The sequence below is a fragment of the Hermetia illucens genome, chromosome 3 (genome assembly GCF_905115235.1).
Source record: "Hermetia illucens chromosome 3, iHerIll2.2.curated.20191125, whole genome shotgun sequence".
NCBI lineage: Eukaryota > Metazoa > Arthropoda > Insecta > Diptera > Stratiomyidae > Hermetia > Hermetia illucens.
The window spans coordinates 55441796-55460387 of NC_051851.1; the positions used below are offsets into that span (position 1 = coordinate 55441796).

Genomic DNA, 18592 nt, shown 5'->3' on the forward strand with positions numbered 1-18592 from the left:
TTTCTCTCCTCTAGGTTTGCATTTGCTAGTCCCAATACCGATGAGCGTTCGCATCACAACTTATTAGAAGTTCAAGACCACTTAATTCTGCTTACATTAAATGACCCTTTAGTTCTTGCGTGGGTGAAGGACACAATATTACTTTATGATCATAACTAAATCCTGGGAACAGGATTGCCTCAGTATGTTTGTTTGTGACAATTTTGGGATTACGACGTAGGATCTATCTTCGAAGAAAATCCTAGCCTTCTTTACCTATCCAATACTATAGATTTTGTAAAAGGGAACTAATGACTCTTTACCAGAAATATGTAAGAGCAGTCCTGAAACTTTGCCAGCCTTTTTACCAACAGATTGGCTTTCGTATGCTGCAAATTAATTTGAATAATCTTTTTGTTGTTAGACATGTTGGCCTGAACACACAGATGATTTTTAGCTAATCTTGACCTTCAAAAGACACATGTGTACATTTGACAGCTGTCGGACTATTACTGTGTGGGATAGAGCATTTTGAGTGAAACGGCTTTTGTTAGTTTGAAGAAAATGGATATTGCTTGCTGCATTGCTTTTCGGCGAAAAAAAAAAAAATACTGTTGAAGCCAAGGCCTCTGTTGATAAATATTATTCGAACTTTGCAACAAGAAAGTCAACCGTTGAGAAGTGGTTTGCTGAAGGAGACGAAACGAGCACCCAGGACGATGTACGCAATGAATGCCCCAAAAAATGATTTTGGATTATCGCAAAGTGAGGTTGATCGAGATAGCTGAGGCTCTAAATGTATCAAAGTAACATGTTGGACATATCGTACATGAATGTTTGGGTATGCGAAAGCTCTGTTCAAATCGACCAAAAACAACAACGAGTTGACGATTCTGAGTAGTGTTTGAAGCTCTTCCTCCATAAAAGCCCAAATTGATGGGTCGATTTATGTCAATGGGGGAAACATGGCTCCATTATTTCACACCATAATCAAAACGATCGTCATCTGAGTGGACTGTACGTGGTGAATCGACTCCAAAGCGTACAAACACGCAACAGTTGGCTGACATGTCTATGGCATCAGTATTTTGGGATGTGTATGGTATAATATTCATTCATATCGTTATTCGAACGTTTGAAGGATGAAATCACGGAAGAACGGTCCAATTTGAAGAAAAAGAAAGTGTTAAATCAATGAAAACGATCTGAAGAGAATGCTCGCTGGCAATAAATTTAGCGCTATGAAGAGGTAATCGTCAAAACAGAAGTCTATTTTGAGGTTAAAGATAAATCGTACTTTAAAAATGATGGCGAAAAAATAAATGATCAATACAATCATTGAGTCGCTTCGAAGGCAACTACATTGAAAAATGAAATCAAATTTGATAATACAAAATGTTTATTCTATGTTAGCCTACGAACTTTTCAGCCCTACGTTAAGTGTAATCTATTGGGAAAACCACTGCAGACTGAACACCATCACACACTATTATTTCTTTAGAGGAGACTTCAGACGTAATCTCCAAGACTGCACGACTGCATTTCACAATTTTTTCTTATCTTAAAATTGGGTTAAGAGAGTGGTATTCTACTCCAATGAAAAACAGGATTAGAAATGAATATGTTCATGCGTATAAAAGATATCTTTGTTATGGCTAAATCGTATTACGGTCAATAAACGTATCTTCCTCTTTTTTAATTTTCTCTTTAAATTCATATCCTCTTCATTAAAAGGTCCCTTTTTTCAGCCATGCCAATTTTCTGATCCTTATTAGTGTCCTTTTATGAAAAGTCCCGCTGTATGATATTTAAAGCCGCAGCAATAAGAATCAGTCCCTTAAAATTTTACTTTCTATCAATTTTATAATCAAGAAAAAAACAACTCAAGATACGCAGGAAAATTATTTATGCAATTCATGTTTTTCATTAGATCTGCATCACCTAATTGAAATTGATTCCTTTTTTGTTATATGTATATTGACTACGTGACTATGATTAAGTTTAATTAAATTTACATTTGATTGCTCCACAAGGAAACTAGAACATAGAAGGCTGATGCGGCAGAAATGAAGAATATAAAAGCCGCCTTGAGTTCTTTAACATCCTCAGTAAACCCGCATCATCTAACAAGGAACACAACATTTAGCACCATGAAAAGTATGCTATTGTCCTGGCTTTTTGTTCTCTTCACACTTTCATTCATTGCGGAATCAAGTCAGTCGCCGCATCGTTTCATGGAAAACGTAAGATTTCGATAATTTAAAAATAATAGTTTTCTACAGAGTGCTAGCCATTAAAATTTAAAAACATTCTTTTCTTGTTGAAGGAACCGGTTCTGGATGCGCTTGACCAAATCCTCCCTAATGGCGAACTTCAAAATTTACTGAGTTCCACGAGCAAATATCCTGAACGGTAAATTAATACTATGGTGTTTGCGAGGAGTATCGCTTTTAAGATGTTGAATTTTGCAGAACAAAAATTTCTCTGAAAGAAGCAATGGATGCCCGCTCTGGAGATGCCATTCAATATGTGCTTTCAAAACTTCAGATGTGCTTCCAGGATTTATCCCAGAATCGAAGTATAGATTTATAGCCATTTGGTTTTATAGTATATTTGAGACATTCTTTGTATTTTCGAAAATTTTATTACAGAACGTGGAATTTACATGACTCCACGATTAGGACGAGAAATAGAATTTAGTGGTTGATCATCTTATGGAACACAACTACATGGCTAAAACTGGATAAGATTATAATTGAATTTATACTAGTAATGGTTTATATTTTTAATTCGGAATAAATTAAAGAAGCATCAATTCTATATCTTCTATTTCTTTTAATCTCAATTTTAAAATAGCAAACGGTATTATTTTACCAGTTTATTTTCAATTTGCTCCATTGTCCCAACTGTCATATATTCTGGAAAAATTGTTTGATTGTTTAAGCAGAAAGACTGTGGAACTTCAACTTTATTGTAGTCATTGCTATTGATGAGTCGTGTTAGTATATTTTTGAAAATAACGCCTTACTTATTATAAGACTGATGTGCCAAAAGAAAAGTTTAGATAGTTGGAATATTAAAATTGCACAATTTGTCAACTTTGGTCGCTGATTGCGCGGACCAAGCCACCATCAAAACTGCTTGACGAAGTCACAGGCTGGCCGCAACATAAACGATGGTGATTTCGTAAGAAAATGAAGATCCTTGAGAAGAAACGACTCTATCGTAAGATTCACAGCGATAAGACGCCCGTCAATTGGCAGACCTACAAGAGCGCGAATCGGAAGCCAAAGATAGCGCCACCGGTTCATTACAAAGATCTCTAAGATAAACAGGATACTTAGTTCGATAAGGCAGATCTACATTTGAAATAATAAAACTTGTTTTTCCTGTTCGCTAGTGTTAATTTTTATTTTGCAAATATCGATATTTCGGGAACCAATTGTTCTCTTCATCAGTGCTAACAAGGACTTGACTGATGAAGGGAACAAATGGTCCCCGAAATATCGGTATTTGCAAAATAAAAATCAACACTAGCTAACAAGTCCTTGTTAGCACTGATGAAGGGAACAAGTGGTTCCTGAAATATTGGAATTTGCAAAATAAAAATCAACACTAGCGAATAGGAAAAACAAGTTTGATTATTTCAAACAATTAATCGCTAGAAACACTGCGTAATTACACTCAGAAAGATCTACATTGATTCATCAAAAGCCGCCAGCGTTGCACACAGGATATCGAATTTTTTTGCTGCATTAATGACAAGAACGGTACTTTGGTCACCGATCGACGAACTCCGATGGATGGAGCAACTCCACCTATCATGACGACATCACAGCCGAACTCTGGAAAGCTAAGGCAGTTCAGTAAAAGGTTCAAATTGCCGTTCCATTCTGTTGTTATCACATACCATACCAATGACCCCAATTAAATAGCCACCATCACTATCAGTGGCAGTCGCCGGGGCAGAACTGAACGATTTAAATATCTTGGATCAATGCTATGACCAAATGGTGAACTGCCCTACGGAATCGCTTCAACCATCAGCACAACGTTGGGAGAAGGGTGTCTTCGATGGGATGGACATGCAATTCGCACTGACGAGAATTCCTATGCAGAGATTGGTTTCAGTATAGAAAATCTACAGAAAACATGATGGTTTGAAATACTAGATGGTGATTTAACAACTTATAAAAGATCGAGATATGCGGTTTCTTTTAATAAAACAACTTGCATTCCCAAGAGGGGGTGCCACACCTTTGAGGATTCCTTCAACGAAATTCGCATTCTCTTTCTTTGGAGCATGTCTATTTCGTTGCTGTGTTTTGTGAGATTTGGCCTAAGTGCACAAAAGACATCATCATCATCAGCGGCGCAGCAACCGGTATTCCGGCTAGGCCTGCCTGAATAACGAACTCCGTACATCCAGATTTTGCGTCGAAGTATATCAATTCGATATCCCTAAAAGCTGTCTGGTGTCCTGGCATAGGTCATCGCTCCATCATAAGCAGCTGGTTCATCCCCATCTATACGTATTACGTAACCCGCCAACCGCAACCTATTGAGGGGGTTTTGTCAACAACCAAACGGTCATGGTATCGCTCATAGATTCCGTCAGCTACAGAATCGTCCATCCTCAGGCCAAACATTTTTCGATGGATTTTTCTCTCGAACAGAGCCGACAGTTTATAATTTTTCTTACAAAGAACCTAAGTCTGAGAGGAACTCATGTCATAGTTGACATCGTTTGTATGCTAGTCCCTTATCTTGATTGTCCTCTTTTCGCATCATATGATGCTGTATATTTATTGGCTTTTGGCGCTCACGTTGTCATCATGTACTTCATCTTACCTTCATTAAAGAGCAACCCATAACCTTACGCCGTCTGCTCGATTTGCATGAAGATAAATTGTACATTTCAGGTTGTTCCTTCCATAATATCAATATTGTTAGCTTACACTAGCAGTTGTCGTTGGAATACTGAATTCTCTAATGTTGGTGTACAGTTTTCCTCTGGCTATGCTATCATAAATGGCCTTGAATGGAAAGAAGTATGCCGGTTGCCGCAGACAGAAAATCTAATCTGTTGCCTGGAGTGAGGCCTCCCTGAGATTGATCGATGACGTTCTGGGCGTATGTAGTTATTTAACTTAGCAAGACAGCGGAGAATGTTTTATAGGTACTCAGCAATTACACTGCATGACATCTCCCTTTTTATGTATCAGATAGATAATGCCTCGTTGCCAATTGTCAGGTATTAATTGATTGATTGAATCGCTTGGTGTAATTGGTCGCCTCCATACTGCACAATTTCGGCTATTGCCCCTCGGCTATTGGTGACCTATAAGCCCGAAGAGGTGCGCGGGCTACTTCTTCCATGGCTGGTGGTGACAGCATTTGCCCATTGTCTACAGTTGGCGGGGTTTTAGTTGTTGAGCAGTTCGTCAATATGCCAATATGGGGAGACCCCAGATTTCCCTCTTTGTCTCGGCAGGATCAGCATCGAGATGTATGAGGCTCATCCAACTGACTTCTTGGTAAAACTGGCGCATTTGGTGCGGTTCCTCCTCGTACTTTTCGAGTTTACAGACTTATTAGTTCTTTCAGGTTTCCTCCTTCTATCTGCGAAGTCGCTTCTTCACTTGATGAATTTCGTGTGCCCACGTCTTTTAAGAGTGCAGCACTTCCCGATATGTAACAGTTTTCCATTACAATACCAGCTGTCGACGAAACAGCCGTTCCGACTTTATTTGCAACTTGGGGCGTATCAATGATAACGTTCTTCAGGTGGTTGTGAGGATCAGGTGTTAATACTTCATCTCCTGGACCTCTTAACGGCGGTTATTGCGATCTCCTCCTCCTCTCCGTTTACCCCTTGCAGAGAGCTTTCTTGTGGATGGCTTCAGTATTTAATCTTACCTGATTGCCAGAGGGCTTCTAGGCAGAGTACTGCTATATGCTCTGACATTCATCAAGGCTGAGAGGTGGCGACGTTCGATTATCACGTAGTCAATTTGGTTGAAAGTGGACCAGTCTAGAGAGGCCCATATGTGTTCGTGCGACGCTTTACGTGTGAATCGGGTTCTTCAAACAAAAATTCCGTGCGACACTGGTAGCTAAATAATCTACAGTCCGTTATCATTGGTATTTTTATGGAAGCTATGAGAGTCAAATAATTGCCGAAGTGCTCCAACCCGACTTGGCTGTTCAATTTTCCAAAAATGATTTTTGTATCATACTTGGGGCAGGCTTTGCGGGACCGCTCAAATTCCTCGTAGAAGGTATCCTTTTCTGACTCTGCAGTCTCCTCTGTAGGGATGTGAAGGTTTATGAGGCTTATATTTTGAAATTTCCCTCGCGAGCGAAAAGTGTATGTCTTTTTGCTTATGTTTTGAAAGTCGATAGAAGCGGGTTTTTTCGGTTGATTAGGAAACCTACTTGGAACACACGGTTTACTGGATGACCGCTATATCATATGGTGTAGCGGCTCTTTTCCAGGAAATCGGTCCCTGTCTAGCTCATCTCTTGCAACTCTGTTACACCAGCCTTATATTGGGATAGCTGCTGAACAGCATTCGTTCTGTACAGGGAGCGCACGTCACATGAGAAAATGCGGAAATCGTTAGTCCGATTTAGTTGCAGGAGGCTAGCCCTACCCGACTCTCAAACCTGAAGGACAAATTGCTACAATTTGTACCGTTTTTAGTCGCGGGAGATTCGACTTCATTTTTCTTTGTCTGCCGTTTTTTATAAAGAAAGAACTCCCAGCGATCGTCATGTGGAGTTGGAGACGGAACTACGTAGGAGAGCTCTTGGTGTTGGTTTAGCAGGGGTTTGTCAGGTTTTACGCTCCATCTTCGGTATCAATCCATGTTTCACCCCGTGATCTATACTACCCATTAACCATCACAAAACTGTCTTGTCTTTCTTATGGTTAATGAAACAATTTTGGGCCTCTCTCAATTTAATTTTAGACGCACTTCTTTCGGTTCTTCGTCATGCTCCACAGACAAATCCGATTGAAAAATTGCAGCGGTTACCCTCTTTAAATAGTTATGGCACTAATGGTGTCTAATCATGGCAAAGTTGGATTTGCCAACCACACCCCCGGAGAGGGGAGGTTAAGGATATATAGAAGAAAAAACTTCCGTCTTTTCACTTCTGTTAAAAATATATAGCAGGCAGTTCCCGGTAAAATGTTAGGGTACGGTAGGGTAATTACATTTCTTCGCGATATGCAAGGGGGGCTACAATAGATGCAAAGCACTTGATGTTACTCGTACCATTTGCAACTTGAAACTAATGTTTGAACAAAATTTTACTAAGTGTATGGGGCTGGTGTGTAATTTGTTTGACAGTGTACAGGTCCCATAAAAGACAATCTCAACAGTGGCGCTACACATTTTCACTATTCGACAAAAAATGTAAAATCAGAACTTCAGCCGAAAAAACCATGGCATCCGCGTTTTAGGATCATAGACGCATAATTTTGATTGAATGACTGAATGGAGGAGACGATCAACGCGGTAAGATACTGTCAGGCTACAGGAATTGAAAAGAGTTATTCAGCATAAAAGGAACGTAGTAACAGACGTAATCCGGCTGCTGCAGGGCAATTCCAGACCTAAAATGGCCAATGCCTCGAAATTATTCGTGGACTTATTTGGATGACTTTCTACCTTAGGATTGCACTTTCCTGAAGTGGCACATGTGTAGAAAACGTTTCCAGTGAACGAAGAAGGGAAAGAGGGAGTGGAGAGGTTGGTGAAGTAGTTGGCGGGACATGTTTTCGAGAAGACATCAAAAAATTGATCGCCGGCCTGACCACCTAGACCTAATTAGATGACGACTATGTTCGAAAAATGCAACAACGTATTTAAAAAAAAAATTTTCTAAATCTACACGAAATGAATACAGTTACCTTCTTGACGCCTCCTATATCCGAGGGTTTGTTGTTGCCAGACGCTTTCAGTGCATCCTTGACCTTTTTTCTTTTCTCATTGACGACGTGCTAGCCTTCTTTGTCGAACCATTCATTCCTTTTGATATACCACAAGCAATTTGCCCCACTGTTTACTTAGATGAAAACCGAAAACCGATGATTGCGTGTTCACATACCTTTATTAATTTTGATGTAATTGGAAATTTGATCCTTGGATTGGCTTTGAAAATTTAATAGCTTTATCGAAACAGGCAAAACTAAAGCTCGAAATTATCTGCCGAAAAATCACACAAAACGTTTCAAGCCCTCTCTAACATTTCCAAGTTTCATGATGACGAAAGAAAGTGCCCAATTATTTCATGAGTACAATTTTATGCGACTCTTCTGGAGGATTCGTTTAAAGGATATTCTTATCTGGACCTAATAAACAATTATCATGATTCCTGCCTAGCACTTTTCCACTTTATCGACAACCCTTATATGATAGTACACATACAACTTTTAATCCAGTCTGGACCTACCAGTGTCAAATTTCAAAGCCCGGCTATTAAACAAAGTACCACTATGAAACTCGAATGAGGAAACCAGGACATGTGCCGCTCTTGGAAATCCTTAAAGTTTATCCTTTTTATCCCCTCGAAATAAGTCCCATAATTCTAACGCTTTCAGAGCGAGGAAGCAAATGTTATCTTAAGGCATGCGGGCGTTCCAAGATAACGGCTGGCTGCGGGTGAGGTAGATCACGCACCCACAAGAGCCATAGTGTGTTGCGATGTATCCTAAGCACCTAAGCACATCCACACACATTCTGACGTAGTGCTTGTATAAACTAGGACTAAATCTAATTACCGGCAAAACGTGACTGAGCCTCGTAAGTTACACCCTTTTTAGAGGCATTATCCTCGCACTAATGACGGCAAAAGGTAATACAAGCGCTTCTCGCTTCCGTCTAAATGTGTAGTCTATTCGTACGAGCATCTTTCGTTGAAGTGTATGGTGGACTAAATTGCGGGAGTATCTAGAATGTGCGTCAGAACCACGTGTAAATATTATTATTCTGGTTGGCGGAGAGCTTTTAAATGAAAATTCCCATTTAGCCGTAATCCGCAGTTGAAATATACTTGTAGATTTGCAAATGGAGAAAGTTTCCACGTAAGAATTTTAAGTAAAATTATGTAAGCAATTTGCGGTCGAGATTTAATTGTGTAAGTTGTTTGATATTACTCTTTATGTTGCGCTATGAACGAAGATACCATTGCTAAAAATTATCATTAAGTTGGCTCTCTTTTCCAACATTATGCCATCAACATGTCCTTAAAAATTGTTCAGTTTTGTGGAATTATCCTAATTAAAGGAATAAATCCAGCAGAGCAGCATAGATCACCGGAGGCAACCTTTTATGTTCTTTTATGCTGTATTTTTTCCGCAGATAAAGTAATAAACCTGAACATTTTGACTTCCCAAAAAAACCCATGCAACTTTATTTGTTGGGTTGCAATGTCAAAGAAACGGAAAAGTTGATTCAGTTAATGTTGACGCTTCGAGCTCTTCTAGTTTATTTCATTAAAATCTTCATTAGATGGAAAACATTCTAGAGTTAATTCGGAAATAACATCTCCAGCATGCGAAATAAAGCTGGCATCTTTATAATATTTGTGAGCTTCACATTGAGCGCTTGAATTCAATTTAAAAATTCTTCGCCATACGATAAAATGCTTGGAAATCTACAAGTTGCTTGTTGAATGTTGACTGTTTATGACAGAGGGTTTTTAATTTTGCAGATTATATCGTTAGCTATATCCTTTACTTTTTATTATACGTTATAGCAGGTCATGTTTTCCATGTTTTTTCCTTTTGAAACTGATTTCGTAGAAATTAAGTGCAGGCTGAAAACCGGAACATAGGCGTTCCAGATATAAAAAATTTGTCTCCAAGGGCCAAGCCTTCCATGTACCGAAAACGTTAGCGCATAGTGGGGCTACCTTATTATTAGTGAAATGCTGTGGATTTAGGCTGGTGAATCGAAAGATACCCAATCCAATAAACGGTATAATACTTACTACAGCTTGGATAGTTTTCAGGCGAAGGTAAATGCCTTACTGATAATCATTAAGTAAGTCTTACCATACTATTGGAACTTATGACGCAGTGGGATTCTTAACTTGCATACTCGTTGCATTCAAATTAGTGCTATATAAAATAAAAATGCCAAAACTAGTCAATCAGGTCGGGGTGAGAACAAGTAAGAAAGGACAGGTAGGGTCAGGCAACTGGATTAAATTCAGCATTGCCCTGCCGCGAAGAACACAATCATTCAAACACTCTGACTAGAAAGCAGGGACCAGCAAGAGTACAGCTGTGGTGTACATATATGAGAAATTAGAAAGAAAACAGGGCACAGTGGTGTAGGAGCTGAATGGTACCTGAAGAAAAGCCGGAAACAGGAAGAAACGACCAGGATAGATCTCAGACTGTAACAGCAAAGTTAAAGAATAGGGAGCAACAGAGATCAAGCTGCAAACAGGGAATGCTTCCAAAAGAGCTAAATCTGAACTCAATTGAAGGAAAGGGAGTGCATGGGCGAAAATACAATCTTTCCTACAAATATCAGGTACCAATATAAATGAGCTGAGAATAAAAATAAAATTTTTCCAGGGAAAATAGAAGTCTCAAGTTGAAATACCGAAGAAGTGTTGTCTGTGAGTAGCCCAGTTCGCTGTTAAAAGCTTTAATAAGACCAGCACGTGAGTGCTGACCAAAAACCGGGAAGGAAAAGTGACACGCCAGGGCAGGAAGCTAAACAGTATTTTAAAACTCTCTCTTAAAGGTTATCATAATGTAAGTATATTATAAAAATAATAACCAAATTTTGAAATGAATGAGAGGGATTAGCATTGCCTGGTTAGATTGCACGGCACAGTCCGCAGATCGGTACATTCTAAAATCCAAAATAAATGAGCATAGCATTTACTCTAAAGTAAAGCTTAAAAACATTTCAATTCAGGAATAGAACAATGCTCAGGCCTGGTCTTCCAGGTTAGGGGTTGGATAGGGTTGACAACCTTACACGGGGAACCGAAAGTACGGAGCCACGAAAGGCGCCTCGGACTGTCCGGCAACGAAAACGAACTAACGATTTGCACATTTTCTCAAGAAATGTATGCTCTCTGCACATATTGAATGTTGCCCAGAAGCTAGCCGTTACCTTGCTCCAATATAAGGCTTAAGTAACAGCGTGACAAAAGATTTCCTAGAAAAGTTTCGAAATTTAAGTCTCATTAACGTTCACACCCCTACAAAGGAGATTGCAGAGTAGGAGAAGGATACCTTCTACGATGTGGTAGGGCAGTTCCTCGAAACCTATTTCTAAGGCTTCTGGAGAGCACATAGGCCATCCTGGCATGTGCGTATCCGGGGTCTCTGGATACGTTAGCCATCATCGCGGGCAAAGTTCGTGAGGTTCACGTGCGACGTACGGTTGGTGAGGTGTCTAGCGACAACTCAAGCCAGGCGACTCAGCTGCAGTAGACGGTAGTAGCATTAATAGCCACCTTCTTTAAGTTAGCAGAGGCCGTCGGAGCTTTGCGATCAGGAAGTAGGACTAGATGCAGTTGCAGATCCGCCTTGCAAAATGACCGATCGGATAGTAGGTCGTCGGTACCTATTGTAAATACCAGGACATGCTGGTACTATCATAGGTTCGCTGAAAAGACTAAAAAAATGTACCAGCTCCTGCAATTTTTCACCAAACAAATTAGACTTGCCGGGAGTTCCGGCCAGCGCAACTACCTGGTCAATACAAGCGCTCAAGTTTCGATTCTTCCTGTATCCCGCCATCATAATTTAACACCGTAATCGTTTAAATTCGCGGCTACAAATTCTTCGTTGATCCGCGCGTATGGCTACAGGTAGGTAGATTTCAGTTTAGGACTTGGACCAGCGTTCCTAGGTGCCAATTCCTGCGTTACCATGGTTTACTAATGGATATATATAACATGTCTCTCATTGATCCCATAACTTCCCTTAGATCATAAAGAAAAACCTAATTCTGCTCACCCAGTACCCTTTCACCTCTTTACAAATACGGCAATGTCACTACCGAGCGTAGTCTCTTTGAGCCCGTTAAGCATGATATTCAACAAGTAGAAACAGTCCGTGCAATTCCTCGGTTTAAAAATCAGCCAGGAGCCAACGGAATTACAGCCGAATTGGGTAAATATGGAGGTGACTAATTACATCAAGTGGTTCATCAACTTGTGCTCGAGGTATGCGATAACGAATCAATGCCTGATGACTGGCAAAGAGGCATTATCTGTCTCATACATAAAAAGGGAGATATCACATAGTGTAGCAATTATTGAGGTACCACGTTGCTGAATACCATCTACAAGATATTCCCCGTTGTCTAGTAAGGTCGAATAGACCCATACGCTCCAAACATTATTGACCCATACCAAAGAGGCTTCACTCCAGGCAATTCAGCAACAGATCAGATTTTCTCTCTGCGGCAAGCGATGGAAAAACTGTTGGAATATGGACGTCAGTTGCACCATCTTTTCATCGACTTTAAAGCTGCCTATGGTAGCATAGCCAGAGTAAAAATGTACACGACCATGAGGTACCAATGTGCGAGGTCAGATAAAAGCAGCAGGATCACTTTCAAGACCATTCGACACAACAACGGTCTACGGCAAGGGGATGCCCTATCATGCATCCTCTTTAACCTGGCACTGGAGAAAGTAATCCGTGATGCTGAGGTAAATGCAAGGAGTACGATCCTCTTTAAGTCCACCCAACTACTGGTCTATGCTGACGATATCGAGATGTACAAACTGCCTTCATCCAGATCGAGCAAGCGGCACGAGGGGATGTCTGGAGTTCCTTATGAAGGCTGGGCTAGACCGGATACCGGTTGTTGCGCCGTTGATGATGATGAGTAAAATGGAAAATGGACTAAGGACTGAACTGATGGCAGAAGTTAAAGCAAATGTGCCTCCAAATAAAGCTCTGAACTAACAGGGAAATTACATTGAGAATACTTCAACTAGAATTTCCGGAAAAAGGTCTAGTCAAATTATATATATGTATGCATGTATATATATAATAATAATTAATGCAGCTTTTAGATTAAAATACATGCCTCGACAATCAAAAGTGATCAAAGTTATAGTGGTGATCAGGCCAGGGAAGGAGCCAAGTGGAATCGCATCGTATCGGCCAATATTGTTACTCCCTATTACAGGCAAGCAATTTGAGAGGCTTCTCCTTAAGAGACTCAAGCAAATCATTGTATAAACGCAGGCGTTTGATAAGGTATGGTATGAAGGTCTGTTGTGTAAATCACATACGGATCTACTAGAGGAATTTTTCGATATCTTAAAATCATATGTATCAGTGCGCCTATTCAGAGTCAAATACGAAAGAACGTAGTCTGAACTGAAAAAAATTGCACCTGGTTTACTGCACGGCAGTATCTTGGGACCAACATTATTTCTCCTGTATTCCTGTGGAGAAATCAAAATAGCGACATTTGCGGACGGCACTGCCATTCTTACCACGGGTGAAACTATTCACAACAGAATGGACTCAGCAATGGAAAATGAAATTGAAAGGAAGCAAATCAACGTGCATTAACTTCACAAACAAAAAAGAAAATCCAGCTAAAATCATCATAAAAGGATAAGATTTGCCACAGGCTACAGGTCAAATATTTAGGTATGACACTCGAGGCTAAGCTTAGCGGGAAAAGATACACCCTCAGAAAGAAGGTTGATCTAAATGTCAGATACAGACAGATGTACTGGCTATTGGGGAGGAATTCCCAGCTGACCATTGACATATGCATAACGCGAGATCTTGGGCTGCACATCAATGAAGGCAAGACAAAACATATGGTGGCAACGTCAGCGCCGAAGACGAACCAACCAACAACATCAAACCGCACTGGTCAAACAGGAAGAATAAGGGTAGGAGAATACAACTTTGAGACCGTTGACAATTACTCCTATCTAGGGTCGAAAATCACAACCGATAACAGCTACCATGATGAAATCCGCGCACGGTTGTTGTTAGCCAATAGAGCCTATTTCAGCTTACAAAAACTTTTCCGCTCCAAACGTCTCACCATAGGGTCAAAGCTCTTACTGTACAAAGCAATGATTTTGCCAGTCCTCATGTATTCCTCGGAGATCTGGGTTCTTAGCAAGAAAAATTGCGAACCCTTAGCGGCGTATGAGAGAAGAATCCTCCGAAGAATTTTTGGCCCCCTACATGAGGATGGACGATTCCATAGCCTACACAATGACGAAATATATGAGCGATACCATGATCGTCCGGTTGTGGATAAAATCCGGCTCAATAGGTTATGGTGGGCGGGTCACTTAATCCGTATGGATGAGGATGATCCCACACGGAAAGTCTATAAGGGCAACATCTATGGTAGAAAAAGAAGACGAGGCAGACCCTGCTTAAGATGGGGCGATGGCGTAGGCCAGAACGCCAGGCAGCTTTTAGGGATATCGAATTGGTGGACCTCGGGCCAAACCGGGATGTCTGGAGTTCCTTATTAAGGCAGGCCTAGACCGGATACCGGTTGTTGCGCCGTTGATGATATGCATAGCGACGAGAAAATACAGTTGATTAGTGATGCCTTCAAAGACCAAGCAATCAATCAAAGCAAAACATAGCCACCGACTACGATCACATGAGAATAACGAACTCTGACAATTAACTAATATCGCTGATATAATCAGAAGACTGAAAAGAGTAGAGCCAAATGACTTGCTAGCGTAAAGGATGCTTAAAGATATAAGCGAAGCCAAGTGATGGGGTGGACCACAGGGTGTTCTTCCGATAGAAGCGGAACCTAAATATGCAAAGAACGTTGCTGGATAGTGAAATCTCAGTCGTAGCTTTCAGGGATCGTGAAGGTGCGGTTAGTCTTTCGATAATGTCCACTTTTTAAAAAAATAAACATTAGGGATATTTTTTTTCAATGATCATTATATCATTTTAAAGTGTGATTCTATAATTTTTTTGTTGGAAAATATTATACTGTTGTATTACAAATAGCCATCAAATATATTTCTATTTTTATAAAATATATATTTCTTTTATAAAAACATTTGAGTGGACATTTTGCCCGTTCGAATTTTAAAAAATAGGTATGTTTCACAAAATGGCGACAGTCGAATTTTTTTTATCGAAAAAAAAACAATTGATTGACTATAATACATACTAAATTATTAAATAAGCCTGCCAAGTTTCAAAAATATCGGTTTAGCAGTTTTACAATAATATTGGTTCATCTTTAGTTCGTTTACTGAACAAACTATTTTTTTTTAAGGATCATTCCCGAGTCAATTTTGTTTGGATTGACTTGAAAAGGTCAAATGGAAGACAGTTGTTCTGCAAAAAATAAAATTCGAAATCACGAGAGCTTTGAGAATCAATTGTTTTATTGGTTCTGAGTTAGTGTTATTGTTCACAAAATATTTTAGTATTTACTTTTCGCCAATTGACCTTTGAAATGTTATTGTAAAACATTTCAAAGGTCAAATGCTAACTAGAACCATAAATAGAAGGTTACCAGGGTGACCTTCCCTATATTCAAATTTAATCAATCAATATTTGCCCCGCTTAGCAATTTTGGTTCATTATTTATGTAAATATCCAACGCTGCATCAAACTGTGCTTCTCAATGACACTTGTTGTTTCTGACTCCTAAGCCATTTGGCGTAACAAATTATTCACTGGGTATCCTTCACCCGATACAATGTTGTTTTCGAATTACCGTTGTTTTTGAGGAGTATTGATTTTATGATTTCAGTTTGCAGCTATCTACCGGCCACTTTCCAAGTTATTATGCTAGTTTTCCTTTGAAGTTTCCACAACTTTATATGAAGCATAAATTCCGATACAAGATGGGGATAACTTCAGTGAAAGTTAACTAACTTCCACAGAGCTTGCAATTTCGCAAATTGCTGCCTTGGTGGTCAGGAAAACAATGAAGGCTTATCTAGAAATTTATGTTTCATATAATGAAGTCCATTTTGCTCACCACCTAAGTTATATGAAATAATATGAAAGAGTAGGGAACATATGTAGCATTAATTCCGATTACAGAGGAAAGTTCCAACCGATGACCACACATGCACAGGAAGTCGGGGAATTTTTCGTTTTCCTGGAGGGAGCTAATTTATTAAATCGGTATCCAGTATGGGAGCAGCAAATGCTTTTACTGTCGGCATTATTCAACAACAGTTTCATTGGTCAGCTTTACCAAAGGTGCACATATCTAACGCGTGCATAATATTCAAATTATATGATACCAATAGAATTTTTGGATTTAATATCTAATGAGCTTATGTGGTTGCTTGTGAAGATTCTAGGACATAATCTGCTTCTCAAGGAGGCTCAAATGGAAGGATTGTAACGCATACCCGCTCATATAAATGCAGACATTGATTGCTCAGGTGCATTGTCATAGTGGCGCATTAAAGTAGGTCACTACGAATGCAACGAGCGCTGCAAGATGAACTAGACAAATATGTATATTCCTCCCATCTACCATATAACCTCCATGCAAGCCTTTCTTTCTCCTACGACCCAAAACACGAACAAAAAGTGGAATAATAATATTAATGTGAGGCACCAAATGGCCATTTAAACAGAATGCATAACTACCCAAGCAGGGGATGGCAGGAAACATAATAAAGCTATCAAGGGTTAATCTGTTGTAAGGAACGCCATTTTCGGGGGTGTTGGCGCAATCAGGACCGTATTTAAAAAAAGACGTTTGAATCGTTACACGGTCGCTATAAAATAAAAGCTTAAATTTTCCTTCCCATTTAGTCCTGCTTAACGAAATCCGTTTTACGTTGATTAAACAAATTAGGATAGGTCAATCCTCCATTGCAAACCTTTTTTCGCCCCGTTGGCCTATATCGTCATTGTTTTCAGGTTTGGGGGTTGTGTTTTCTATCGACTTTATGTTGAGTCGACCAGAAGAAATTTATTTTTATTTAAAGTCGAAAAAGGAATATAAAAAATGAGAACAATGGAGCATTATAAATGACCTTTCAGAAAAATGGAATGGTTTACTTAGGATGACTTTGTTTTTCTTCATTTATAGATAGTTGACAGGCAAATTGGGAGTTGATTTAGCTGAAGTTTAATAGCTTGGAAAGACTCCATTAAATGGGGTTTGCGGGCCAATCTCCCAGGAAACATTTCGCATACGTATGCTGAACTGAAAAAGGGGGCCAGTAGGCTTTATGTTCAAAAATTACAGTAAAATTGGGGCTGAACGAATTCGGATTTTGGTTTTCACAGTGAAATGAGCTCAAAACGAACAAACTATATTTTTACACATATAATATAAGAGGATAAAATTTATGAATATGAGAATATATTAATTCATGAATATTGTTTGAGTTGCAAATAGGGGTAACAATTTTCCGTCACTGGGCCTAAATTCAGTTATGTTTTGAACTGTGTTTATAGAGGCGTTACTACCTAAACACGTGCAATTCGTTTGAGAAAGGGGGTGAGTCAATGTCATCTGAATGACCGTGTTACACACGGGCGTCCTAGTATTCTTAATATTATTCGCTATTAATCTATTACATATTCTCCTCACTAGGACATGGACTCCCCTGTGAGCTGTAAATTAAGAATTCTCTCATCGCTTGTTATAAAAGGCAGGTAAAATGGATGGAAATTTGTAGGCGAGCAACCCGCAGATTGCAAAACTTTTTTGCTATGGAAGCGTTATCTATGCCCCGGATAAGGACAGCTTGCCGATAACGAGTTTTGGCTATTGTACCAGGAGACGAATCAGTTCTCGAAAACTGCATAAGCGCTCTTCGACGTGGTATCGAGGATACCAGAATACTGTAAGCAGGGCATTCCTTAAAGCTTCCAAGTACCAGTTGACTACTAGATTTTTTTATTGACTGCGGGATTTTGGCCGGGAAGGAGGAACAGTGATACAGTGTTACGCACCAACGAATATTTCCGATACAGGACAGAAATAGGTTTTCAATTTGAAATAATTAGGACTTGCTTTTGCTATTCGCTGGTGTTATTTATTGGTCAAGTCTTGTTAGCACTGATGAATGGAACAATTAGTTCCCGAAATATTGGTATTTGCAAGACCAATAAATAAAACTAACGAACAGAAAAAAGCGTCCTAATTATTTCAAATAATTTAATCGCGAGAAATACCGCGTAATTACACTTCAGTTTTCTTTGTATGAGTAACTGAATGCCGTTCGGGAGAGGCATCTTAAAGGTGATATTGTGGTTCTGATGAATGATATGAATGCCAAAGTGATTCCCAACACCTTGCTCGGATAGATTGTGGGGTTAAGATATGATAGTGGTGGGAGGTTTGTGGATTTCGTACAGACATCGACCACGAAAGGAATCATCATCTAATGGTCGTCTGCGGTTACTTATCATCATCCTCAACGGCGCAACAACTGGTACCCAGGCCTGCTTTAATAAGGAACTCCAGACACCCCAGTTTCGCGTCCATTAATTCGATATTCCCTAAAAACTTTCTGGAGTCATCTCAGGCAGGGTCTGCTTTGTTTTCTTTTCCTACCATAGATAGACTTTCCAGGTGGGATCATCCTCATCCATACGGATTAAGTGATCCGCCCACCG

The 18592-nt window shown here is 39.6% G+C and overlaps 1 protein-coding gene across 1 annotated transcript; it reads left to right on the forward strand.

The window, feature by feature from the left end:
• The first annotated feature begins 2098 nt into the window (after positions 1-2098).
• On the forward strand, positions 2099-2799 carry LOC119652888. Its single transcript, XM_038057255.1, has 4 exons — positions 2099-2222; positions 2306-2391; positions 2451-2557; positions 2631-2799. The coding sequence occupies exons 1-4, from the start codon at positions 2130-2132 to the stop codon at positions 2684-2686; spliced, it is 342 nt and encodes a 113-aa protein (XP_037913183.1). The 5' UTR covers positions 2099-2129; the 3' UTR covers positions 2687-2799.
• The last annotated feature ends 15793 nt before the right edge of the window (positions 2800-18592 follow it).